At 41.9% G+C, this 12,269-nt stretch overlaps 1 protein-coding gene across 1 annotated transcript in view; it reads left to right on the top strand.

Annotated features, from left to right (window-relative positions):
• Positions 1–204: 204 nt before the first annotated feature.
• The window catches only part of DNAH8 (dynein axonemal heavy chain 8), a 407,368-nt gene continuing 395,303 nt past the window's right edge, over positions 205–12,269 (top strand). The window contains exons 1-3 of the mRNA XM_073884828.1: positions 205–322; positions 11,238–11,710; positions 11,821–11,955. Coding sequence (XP_073740929.1) covers positions 11,282–11,710; positions 11,821–11,955 — 564 coding nt within the window. The 5' untranslated portion in view covers positions 205–322; positions 11,238–11,281. The remainder of the gene's footprint in view (positions 323–11,237; positions 11,711–11,820; positions 11,956–12,269) is intronic.

Below are 12,269 nucleotides of genomic sequence, written 5' to 3'. Positions count from 1 at the left end.
GCCCTTTAGGGACCCCGGCCTCTCCTCGCTGTTTCACTTCTCTGGCTCTCAAGGTTGCGGGGGTGGGGGCAGTGCGTGTCCTCACAGAACCTCGCGCGGGGCGGGGGTCGTGAAGCCCCTCCCCCGCCGCCCCGCACCCCGCGCCTCATACCCCGCGGGGAGCAGCGCCCTGCAGAGCCGGCGCGGGGCGCCCCAGAACGAACTGGTGTCGGACTCCCAACGGCCGAGCCTCGGTGGCCGCCGAGCCAGAGGCAGCTCCCCCGGCGCAGCGCGGCCACCTGGCCAGCCTGGGTGATTGGCGGGTGGCGGCGGGTCGCGGCAGGTGAGTGCGCCCCCGCTTCTGCACGGAGCCCTCCCGCCCTGGGATGCCCCGCCCGCTTTCCTCTCTGGCTGGGGACTGGAGTGAGTGCTGGAATTCAGTTCCTCACCTCCCGACCAGCCCAGTTAACACCCTGCTGCAAAACCCCAGCTCAGTCACGGCCTTTTGTAAATCCCAGTGTGTTCCCTGGACGTCTGACTTCACCCCATTCCCCCTTCTAAGAATTCAAAAGTAAGGCAGACAAAATCTCTCCTCCTCCAGATTTATTTTTCCAACCTCTCTCTTCCTCACTCCCCTGCACCCCGAAAGTCTCATCACTGAACTTACCACTTTTCCCAACCAAACCCTGCCTTTTCCTGCTGTCTTGCGTTTACACTCTATCTCCCCCACTTCTGGCCTAGAATATTCCCCTCTTCCATGTTCTCGTGACAGCTCTTCAGACCCAACTCCAATGTTATCTCCTCTGTCAGATTTTTTCCAGAAGTTTCTTTTTCTGCCAGTCTCTCTCAGCCTTTTGCTAATTTACCTTTTCTCGACATTGACCACCCTGTGTGTGTTTAACGGTCTTTCTCCCCAGTTTGTGCGTTTTGCTTCGGGGGAGCCTCTTAGTTTTATATATAGCTACAGGGCCACACTGAAGCACACTGAAGACCCTCAACGATCACGAATGAACTAATGCATGAAAGGATAGGGTTACGGAAATGGGTTCTAGAAAAAGGAGTGTGGTTGAAGTGGCTGTTCGCTTAACACACCAGTATACAACTTGCTTACTTCGGTACTCCTTTTTTTTTTTTAAAGATTTTATTTATTTGACACAGAGAGACAGCGAGAGAGGGAACACAAGCAGGGGGAGTGGCAGAGGGAGAAGCAGGCTTCCCGCCGAGCAGGGAGCCCGATGCGGGGCTCGATCCCAGGACCCTGGGATCATGACCTGAGCCAAAGGCAGACGCTTAAGGACTAGCCACCCAGGCGCCCCTCAATTTGGTCTTCCTATGCGTGGAGAAGTCCACTGTCCTATTGCTCCTGAAAATGAGCAGGGATGACTTTGTGGACATGCAGTTAACCTTCAACTTGAACTTAAGGAGAAGGGATGGTGGAATTTTAGAATAATTGCATGTGGGATCCAGTTGTCTGTGGAGGAGATGGGGGGAGGGGAAAGAGATGACCAGGTGTTCCTAAATTCACTGTGCACCAAGTGATGGTTAGCCAAGTATGAATACTTGGAGCCAGGACCTGCCTCTGTATTTAGCAAGTAATCTGGCTACATCTGAAAATTCATAGGGAATTTAAGGTTCTAAATATGAATGTTATAGAAGAAAATATAAACACGTGTTGTATGTCGTATATGATACATACACATATAAGTAAAATATATAATATATAATATATAAAATATATAAAATCATAATTTTATGATTTTTAAAAGGTATAAAATTGAAAAGTACAACTCTTACCCTACTTTCCCCCTCTCTCTTTCTCTTTCAAGGTGATCATTGTTGATAAATTATTATGTATCTTCCCTGGAAAGATTTTAATGTGTTTTATCAAATCTAAACTATTACTGATTGTAATTTTATGCAATTACATAAATGTAAATTACATGTATGTGACTTCATGAAGGAAAAAATGTGAGGAAAGAAAAAATGTTGCCAACTAAGCCTTTTTAAAATGTGTATCTTAGAAAAGATAAAATATTATTTATATGCATTTATATATGCAGTTTTTAAAATGTATACAATTGGTATTAGGCAATGTATAGTGCCTTGCTTTTTTCTTCCACGAATGACGTGTTAGAGATTTTTCTATATCTGTATATGTAGCTCTACCTCATTCTTTTTATTGCTAGGCTCTGTATTAAAATTTTATTGAACAGGATACTGTTACCGAACTCAAACTTGACTGTGCACCCAATGAGCAGTAAGCCAATGGCTAATGATGAAGTTTTAGAATATATGTGAGGTTCGGTGGGGTGATGTCCGGAGCCGATGACCAAGAAAGAATTCTTGAGACATCTTTGGTGCAAAATGGTGGTTTGTTAAAGCATGGGGCCATGGGCAGAAAGATCTGCTACACTGTGGTCTTGCGGAGTGGCTGTTTATATACTCAGGAGTTGGGGAGGTGAGGACAAAGGGGGTGTCCAGAAGGACTGTCATATGCTAAAGAAGACTCTCAGAATAATGGAGACCTGGTTATTGTCAAGCCAAGCTGTTTTTCCCTCTACTGAGGTACTAACATGAAGACAGTTGGGAATTTCCTGGAGGAGTGTTACATTCCTCCTATCACAGGTCCTTGTCAATGGGCTTTACATTTAGAAGAAATACAGTTTTATTTACATTTCCTTCTGCCTCAGCCTCCCTTAATTTTATGAAGGGGAGGGTGATGTTAGGGCTTCAGGAACTGAGTTATGGGTCTCTGGAAGTTAGGCTATTGATAAGAAAGCTTCTTCCTTGTAAATTGCTAGGATATTTGTAAACGGAGGTAGACTTCTGTCCTACAGGACTGTGATCTCTATCAGTTAACCATTTGTTTTTCCTTTAGGGCAGCCAGGAGTGACTGAGGACTGGGGGTGTAGGGTGCCGGCTTCTGGGGGTGTGGGGGTATAGGGTGCCAACTTCTGCTTTGTCCTCAGCTAGCCTTCTGCTCCCTCATCAGCTAATACACCAGTTTTTTTTTTTTTAAAGATTTTATTTATTTATTTGAGAGAGAGAGAGAATGAGAGAGAGAGAGCACGAGAGGGAAGAGGGTCAGAGGGAGAAGCAGACTCCCCGCTGAGCAGGGAGCCCGATGCGGGACTCGATCCCGGGACCCCAGGATCATGACCTGAGCCGAAGGCAGTCGCTTAACCAACTGAGCCACCCAGGCGCCCAATACACCAGTTTTGAAGCAAAGAAAGCTTTATTATGATAAGGGCAGCCCAACAGGAAGGCAGGGGTCATTCCCAAAGCTGCTTTCCCCTGAACTGAATTCAGACATACAAAGGATCCTTTATTAAGGATGTTTTGGTTATTTCCAGGAAATGTGTTTGTTTTTCTGCTTGTTTTTGCTATTATAAACATGTTGCAGGGAACAATCAACCTTCTCTGTATACATACATACAGACATACAAATGGATATAATGTGTATAATGTAGTAAGCTAATTTATGTTTACTAAGATTTTCCCATTTCAACTATGTACTCTATTCAAAATTTTGCTACAATTTTTAGGAATTCTATATAAAGTAGTTGTATACATTTCCTAACTTACAATGAAATACTTGCCTCGGTCTTTAGCAGTCGTAAGCTGATGTTTTATATTTAGAGTTCATTATGTGCCAAGTACGACTTGGCATTTGAAAACCATGTAGAAAATGCATCTCAAATTATTTTGTAAGAGGAAGGATTCTATACTTACTCTAAGCAAAATCTCTCCAAATGGGCAGTGGTTATTTATTTATTTATTTAGAGTGTCTCAGATATATGATTTACTTTAAAAATGTTAAACCATGGGACTCCTGGGTGGCCCAGTCCTTGGGCACCTGCCTTCAGCTCAGGTCATGATCCCAGGGTCCTGGGATCGAGCCCCGCATCGGGCTCCCTGCTCGGCGGGAAGCCTGCTTCTCCGGCTCCCACTCTCTCTGCTTGTGTTCCTGCTCTCACTACCTCTCTCTCTGTCAAATAAATAAATAAGATCTTTAAAAAAAATGTTAAACCATAACAAATTACTTAGAATTTATTTATTTCTAAGTCACAATAGTGATTAATACCTGGGTATCAGTTTCCTTATATTCAGTGTTTGTTCGCAGACTGCTAACCATAAAGACTCTTCAACGTTCACAAAATAAGAGCTTAACCTGTCCTTCGCTTGAAGTATTGGGATGCCTGGCTGGCTCAGGGTGGAACATGTGACTCTTGATCTCAAGGTTGTGGGTTCCAGCCCCATGTCGGGTGTAGAGATTACTTAAAAATAAAATCTTTAAAAGAAAGAGAAATATATATGTCAGCACTCAGTAGAGCACAAGTTAAACTCTTTACTTAATACATGTATCTGTGAGTAATCTAACGTTTCAGAGATCAAATGCTTTTTATTTTTCCTTAAAGAGCTTCACATAAATTCCAAGGAAACTAAGACGACACACATAGAAAGCGTTTGCATGCTATACTGAAATATGTTTACCTGTATTGAAGGAATCGATTATGTTTATTAGATTACCATACAAGCAGAGTAACTGACAATGACCTTTTCCTGTGTATTTTGTGATAAACTTGACATGTTCTTTTTAAAAAAGATTTATTTATTTATTTATTTATTTATTTATTTAAGAGATGGGGGTGGGTAGGAGCAGAGGCAGGGAGAAAGAATCCTGAAGGAGACTCCCCACTGAGATTGGAGCCTGAACCCTGCTCTGTCCCAGGACCCTGAGATCATGACCTGAGCTGAAATCAAGAGTCAGTCACTCAACCAACTGAGCCACCCAGGTGCCCCTTGACAAATTCTTGATTAGGAGATTTTCAGAACTACTTCGGAGTGCTAGAAAAAAAGCACTGGTAGAACTGAGCCAGTTTCCTAACATGTTAACATTAAGATCTGTGCTTTATAAAAACCACATTTTATTATTCATGATTTATTTATTTTAACTGATACTGAGTTCTTGCTATTTGTAGTCCTTTGGAAGAACAAATATAATATGGCATAATTCTAAGCTTTATTTTTTTCCCAACTACTCCCCTTTTTGATCTCTTTATAGCTTTTCATGCCTTTACCTGTTTTCTTTTCTCTCTATTTCTTCCCTCTCTTCTTATTGAATCCTACCTATTCTTCAAGGGCAGCTTATGTCCAGACCCTCCGTGAAATTCTCTTTGTCTATACTAATTTTTCTTCCTCTAAATTTTCCAGTAGAGCTCCACAATTTTATTTTTTATTTTTTTATTTTTTAAAAGATTATATTTATTTGAGAGAGAGAATGAGCAGTGCGGAGGGGCAGAGGGAGAGAGAGAGAGAGAAGAGCAGACACCCTACTGAGCAGGAAGCCCGATGCAGGCTCCATCCCAGGACCTGGAGATCATGACCTGAGCCCAAGGCAGACCCTTAACTCTCAGAGCCACTCAGGCGCCCCTGAGCTCCACAATTTTATTCTTGATTGATTTGCAAAGATTACTTTATCTCTCCAATAGCATTGTGAATCTTTGAGGACAAGAGTCCTGTCTTGTTTTCTGCCTCCCAGAGTAAGTAACATAGCCCTGGGCACGTAGTAGTTACTCACACCACTTTGCATGGGTACTGGGGCTGTGGCACAGGAAGGAGGGAGAAGCTTCCATTTTTTTTTTTAAAGATTTCACCTAACTATTTGACATAGAGAGAGAGGGAACAAGTAGGCAGAGTGGCAGGCAGAGGCAGAGGGAGAAGCAGGCTTCCTGCTGAGCAGGGAGCCCGATGCGGGACTTGATCCCAGGACCTTGGATCATGACCTGAGCTGAAGGGAGCAGCTCAACCGGCTGAGCCACCCAGGCGCCCTTTTTTTCCCTTTCTATACTTGTTTTCAGTGAGATTTCCTTCTCTAAGCCTATGGATTCAGCCTGACCTTAGTAAACATAGATACTGTTTAACCCAACCGGTGGTATTCAGGACTAAATTAAACATTTTTAGCTTTAATATTCTTTCTTTGCAAGATCACAAATAACTACTTGAACAAGGGGGAAGACTGGTGCCTACAGATGGGTAAGAGTGCATAAACTAATTCTGTCTCTTTTTACCTTTCTCCTTAATTTAGTTTCAAAATGCCTTTTTTTTTTTAATTTCCCTGTGGGTTTAAGGAGAAGTTTTCCAAACTAAAGCCTCCTGCCAGACAGTAAATAAATTGGTCATTTCCTTTTTTTAAAAAAATCTTTTTATTATTTTTTTATTTTATTACTATTTTTCTTTTTTTTTAAGGTTTTTTTTTTGTTGTTGTCTGTTTGACAGAGAGAGACACAGCGAGAGAGGGAACACAAGCAGGAGGGGAGGGAGAGGGAGAGGTAGGCTTCCCGCGGAGCAGGGAGCCCGATGCGGGGCTCGATCCCAGGACCCTGGGATCATGACCTGAGCCAAAGGCAGACGCTTAACGACTGAACCACTCAGGCGCCCCTATTACTATTTTTAAGTAATCTCTCCACCCAACATGGAGCTTGAACTCATGACCGCAAAATCAAGAGTTGCATGCTCTACAGACTGACCCAGCGAGGAGCCCCAATTGGTCATTTACTTAGTGCAGTTTATTATATTTCCTTTTTTAAAAAATAGCATTTTAAAATGGAATTATACAATTACTTCACTAAGGCATACCCTTCAGTGGTTTTTATTATATGCACTGTGTTGTACAACGACAGATAATCACTATCTAATCCCAGAACATTTCCATTACCCAAAAAAAGGAATCCAGGCCTATTAGCAGGTAGGCCCAATTCTTCCTTCCCCATCCCCTGACTACCACATCTATTTTCTGTCTCAATGGATTTGCCTTTTCTGGACATTTCATGTAAATGGACTCATATAATATGTGGCCTTTTGTGTCTGGCTTCTTTCACTTTGTGTGGTGTTTTCAAGATTCGTCTATGCTATAGCATGGGATGGTCCTTCATTCCTTCTTATGACAGAATAATATTCCATTATAAGGGTATGCCACATTTTGTTTATCCACTCATCACCTAATTGGATGTTTGGGTTGTTTCCAATTTGAGCTCAATATGAATAATGCTGCCATGAACATTCGTATACAAATTTTTGTGCAAACAGATTTTATCAATTCTCTTGGGTGGAATCAATGGCTCATTTGCTAATTCTATGTTTAGCTTTCTGAGGAACTGCTGAACTGTTTTCCTCAGAGGCTGCACAATTTTACTTTCCCACCAGCAATGTATGAAGATTTAAACTTCTCTATGACCTTCTCAACCCTCTTTATTGTCTTTTTTAAAAAATTTAGAGCCATCCTACTGGGTGTAAAGTGCCATCTCATGGTGGTTTTGATTTGTATTTTCCTAGGGGCTAGTGGTGTTGACTGTCTTTCCATGTGCTTGTTGGTCATGTAACACATATATATAAATATACGTATTTATTAAGCATAGTTATATATCTCACCAAGCATGAAACTTGGCATTTAGTTGTTGACAATTAATATTACTTCCCTAGTCTTTGTGGAATGCATATGGATCCTACCAAGACCTACCTTAGATGACAGCTTCTCCTTAGAGATTTCCTTCTTGAGTTTTCTCCTTTGATGCTACAGATTCTTGTGCACACCTTAGCTGGTTCTAAGGAAACTGTGAAGTGTTTGTTGGTATGTTTGGCTTCCCTCATTAGGCTGTGAGCTCCTTGCCAATGACTAGAGGTGAGAGAACAGTGCTTGTTTCAGGAATGGCCAGAGCTCCTGTGACCTCAGGCAGCACCCAGGGCAAAGGCAATGGAAGAAATTGGAGAGAGAGCTTGGAACCGAGTCAGGAAAGCCTTGGAGGACAAAAGAAGCCGTATTTGGCGCCCAGAGGAGGACTTTAAGCAGGGCAGTCATATGATATGATCTGAAGTTCAGAAAGATCATTTTTGTCTGTGTAATTGGGTAAGACCTGTACCTTCTCTGGATCTTAGTTTCATTAGCAATAAAAAGGGAGAGCTGAACTAGATAATTTCTGTGTTTTGTTTTGTTTTTTTTCTAGTTCTGAAATGATGTACCATGAATCTCAACTATCTGGACTCCTCAGGGAATGAACTGTGTTGGATAATAACATTTTCTGAAAATTTAATCTGTGCTAACACTTAAAAAATAGTAGCCATTTTTTATTTTATTTTTTTAATTTTATTATGTTATGTTAGTCACCATACATTATATCATTAGTTTTTGATGTGGTGATCCACGATCCATTGCTTTCGTATAACACCCAGTGCTCCATGTAATACGTGCCCTCCTTAATACCCATCACCGGGCTAACCCATCCCCCCAGCCCCCTCCCCTCTAACACCCTGTTTCTCAGAGTCCATAGTCTCTCATGGTTCATCTCCCCCTCTGATTCCCCCCCCCTTCATTTTTCCCTTCCTTCTCCTAATGTCCTCCATGCTATTCCTTATGTTCCACAAATAAGTGAAACCATATGATAATTGACTTTCTCTGCATGACTTATCTCACTTAGCATAATCTCCTCCAGTCCCATCCATGTTGATGCAAAAGTTGGGTATTCATCCTTTCTGATGGCTGAGTAATATTCCATTGTGTATATGGACCAATCTTCTTTATCCATTCATCTGTTCTCCTTCCACAGTTTGGCTATTGTGGACATTGCTGCTATGAACATTGGGGTGTATATGGCTCTTCTTTTCACTACATCTGTGTCTTTGGGGTAAATAGTCAGTGGTGCAATTGCTGGGTCATAGGGTAGCTCTATTTTTAAATTTTTGAGGCACCTCCACAGTGTTTTCCAAAGTGGCTGTACCAACTTGCATTCCCACCAACAGTGTACGAGGGTTCCCCTTTCTCCACAACCTCTCCAACATTTGTTGTTTTTTTCCCTGTCCATTTTTGCCATTCTAACTGGTGTAAGGTGGTATCTCAATGTGGTTTTGATTTGAATTTCCCTGATGAATCGTGGCCATTTTTAGATGAAAAACTCATGAAGATTAATTGCATACTTCCCTGACTTCTTAAATATAATATCATGATTCAATTTTCATCTTTCCTTGATGGCTTAAATAATAGTAGCTCTACAGTGGCTTAAATAACTCTGTGGATCAAGAAAGAGCACTGGTTGCCTACAAGGAAGCTCTCCAGCCCTACTGAGTTCAGTCAGTGTATGTGTTTTACCATTACATTGAAATTAAAGTAAATTTTGCTTTGGTTTCAGCCTGTCAGCATCCTCTGAGAGCAGGCATGATTCTCTTACTGAGTAAAGTGAACCGTTTTGCAGAATTCAAAAGCATAGATTGGAGCAGAGTGACGGACAGTTGCTATGACTTCACTAATATGTATCATTATACTTGTTTTTGGTATACTGTAGGTAACAGGATCAACTCTAGGCCAATTTCAAGGGTAAATGTGTAATGCACACACAACTCCTGGGTATTGTAGGTCATCGTGTACAATAATAACTCAGAGATGTTGTTACTTTCCAAGAACATTTACTCACATGTAAAGAAAATAGACATTAGATTGTGGTCAAGGAACAAAGACAAAAACTGGGATTTATAAAAGAGAGAGGAGAGAGAAGTGAGAAAAAAATCTGCAAACAGTATGGGAACCGTTGTTCTGGTTTGCAGATTTTGGGCATGAGTGCTTAGCTGGCAGCAACAGATTAATCAGTTTGGGTATTTCTGTTCTTGAGTAGGCGGACTTAGGATATCAAAGGAAACCATTTCAGCTGTTGATGGGATCTTCGGAAAAGCTGGAGGGGGCAGCTGTGGGGTGCTGGTTACAGGCTGTCTCTGTGTCTTACGGAGGGCTGCTCAAGTTCCTCCATAAGAAACACCATCTAACTTAGGCCAGGTGTGCACACGTGTCCTCAGAATTTCTCATTAGCAAGCCTCTTTCTCTGTCTTCTTTTGAACTCTCGCTTTGGAAGTTTTGTTGTTGTTCTTCAAGGGTTTACTATTATCCTGGCTTCTGGATTTTAGCCATAGCCGGAAAACTTGTTTATTTAGATGGCGGTCCGATGACTGTCCTATGATGAGATTTTCTTTCTTTTTTTTTTTTTTTTTTTAAAGATTTTATTTATTTGACAGAGAGAGACAGCAAGAGAGGGAACACAACCAGGGGGAGTGGGAGAGGGAGAAGAAGGCTTCCTGCCGAGCAGGGAGCCTGGTGCAGGGCTCGATCCCAAGACCCTGGGATCACGACCTGAGCCAAAGGCAGACGCTTAACGACTGAGCCACCCAGGCGCCCCTAATGATGTGATTTTCTATAAATGACATTTTCTCCTGTTCCACTCGTGTCCCCTGATTTTCCTGGTTATGTGCTCGTGATACCTTCTACACTCCTGTATAGAGCTCTTCTGATTGGATAGGTCAGATTATACTTCATATGATACCATTGCTTCAATAAATAATCATCATCACATTTTAGGGGCACGTTGGAAAGGCTGTTATAAACAAAAAGTCCATTGGAGTAAGCTGGGAGCTGGAAGTATAGTCATTTTTCATTGGCTGAGTTGTGACCGTCTCTCATTGGCTGGGCTGTTGCTAGGGCAAGAGGAAAGTTTTAATCCCGCTGGGATAGGAAAGTAGTATCCACATGCAAGGTGGGGCTCTTTCTGTTTGGTCTGCGGTTCGCAACCAGTGGTAGGGCTGATAGGATGTGAGAGCTTACCCCTGCTGGCATTCTGAATACATTCTAAATGAGGTTTCCTTTTATTAATTTTCACGCTGCCAAGAGGATGTTTTATGCTTTTTGGGAGTTCCTGGATATGTTCATGGAGATGAGATGGCTGGACAGTTGAGTGTCTGATTGGTGAATTGTTTCACAGTGTTCCTCGATGCAAGGAATATTTCAGTCCATGTAGTCCTTTGCCTTGTCTCTCGGACAAGTCAGTTTCTCAGCTCTAACACACGGCTCTCCATCTTTTTTCAGCTCTTACATACCTGAGGACAGGTACCTTCCCATCAGCTACAGTAATTACTATGACAGGGATGGGATGTGTGTGGGGTAGCAGCACCCTAGGATCATATCACAGTCAGAAGGAGCACTGAGAGTTTCAAAAAGCCCCTAGGTATATGTGTGCTGTTGCTCCTTAAAAAAAAAAAAAAAAAATATATATATATATATATATATATATTTCTCCAGTCCTGTGAGCTTAGCTTTGTTTGTTAATACAGTAAGGGAGAAGCAGATAATTTTGCTACCTGTCTAGGTTCAAGGGGAGGACTAAATTAACAGAGAACATTCAACTTACTGTACAGTTTTAAAAGAAAACTTTTTATCATTATAGGTTTTGAAGTTTAAGGTGCTCCATGGGAGGAAAAAGCCGATAACATGAGCGCGGAAGAAGGCGGTCCCACCCCTCGGAAAGAAGCAGCTCCTCCCTCTTCAGGAGAGGCAGCCCCCCCTGGGCCAGAAGAGACTGCCCCCCCGGATCCAGGAGAAGAGGCTCCTCCTCCTTCAGATGAAGGGGCTCCGCCCCCTGTCACAGAGGCGGCCTCAGCTCTAGATGCCAACTCTCTTTTCGAAACAGGTCCTGCTCCTTCTGGAAGTGATTATCTGAATTTCATTGCTTCCGATGAAAGGATAATTCTTCCAGAGGACGATGAGCTGGATGCACACAGAGTTCGACCTAGGCCTACACTCCGACTGGGTCAAGCCGTGCTTTCTGAAATGCTTTCTCAGTCTTCCTGTAGATCATCCCGATACCGCCGAAGCATGAGCAGTATTCCAAATCTACAGGAAACGTTAAAAGAGAGACAGGTTTTTCTTATAATAAGATTCTTCATGTGCGACACTTTTATGTCAAGTTAAATGTTTTTGGTGGTTTTTCTTTATAATTACAATTTTTACCTGTGCTTTTTATTCTTTAGGCAAGATTTAGAGATTCAAGGGAAAACCGAAAAATGAAAATTGACCCTTCATACAAATATATATTTGAAATTCTAGCAGAAAAGCTTGGCCTGGACTTAGTAACCATTGAAGAATTAATTTTGGATTGTCCTTCTGTAAGTTTCAATCTTATCGTTATTTTTTAATTGCTCTTTGAGAGCTGATTGCTTTAAGAAGCTGGAGTCATTGTCATGCACAACAAAACACTTCGAAAGGGGAGGTTGAAATTTTACCCATTAAGAAGTTTTATAGAACTATAGCCAGTTGAATCATATTTCTAGTTAGGTGTACTGTTGAAGAGGAAGGAAAGGGAAGAGTTAGCTACTAGAATTTGGCTAAAATTCAAAATGCCTTTAGAGGTTAGAGGTATAGTCGAGCACAGGTAGAGTTAAATATTCTAAAAGTACAGGTTATATGAACTACATATGCA

The sequence above is a fragment of the Callorhinus ursinus genome, unplaced genomic scaffold (genome assembly GCF_003265705.2).
Source record: "Callorhinus ursinus isolate GAN/ISIS: 27379988/994484 unplaced genomic scaffold, GSC_fseal_2.0 scaffold59, whole genome shotgun sequence".
Lineage (NCBI taxonomy): Eukaryota > Metazoa > Chordata > Mammalia > Carnivora > Otariidae > Callorhinus > Callorhinus ursinus.
This window is presented reverse-complemented; position numbering and strand designations above follow the sequence as displayed.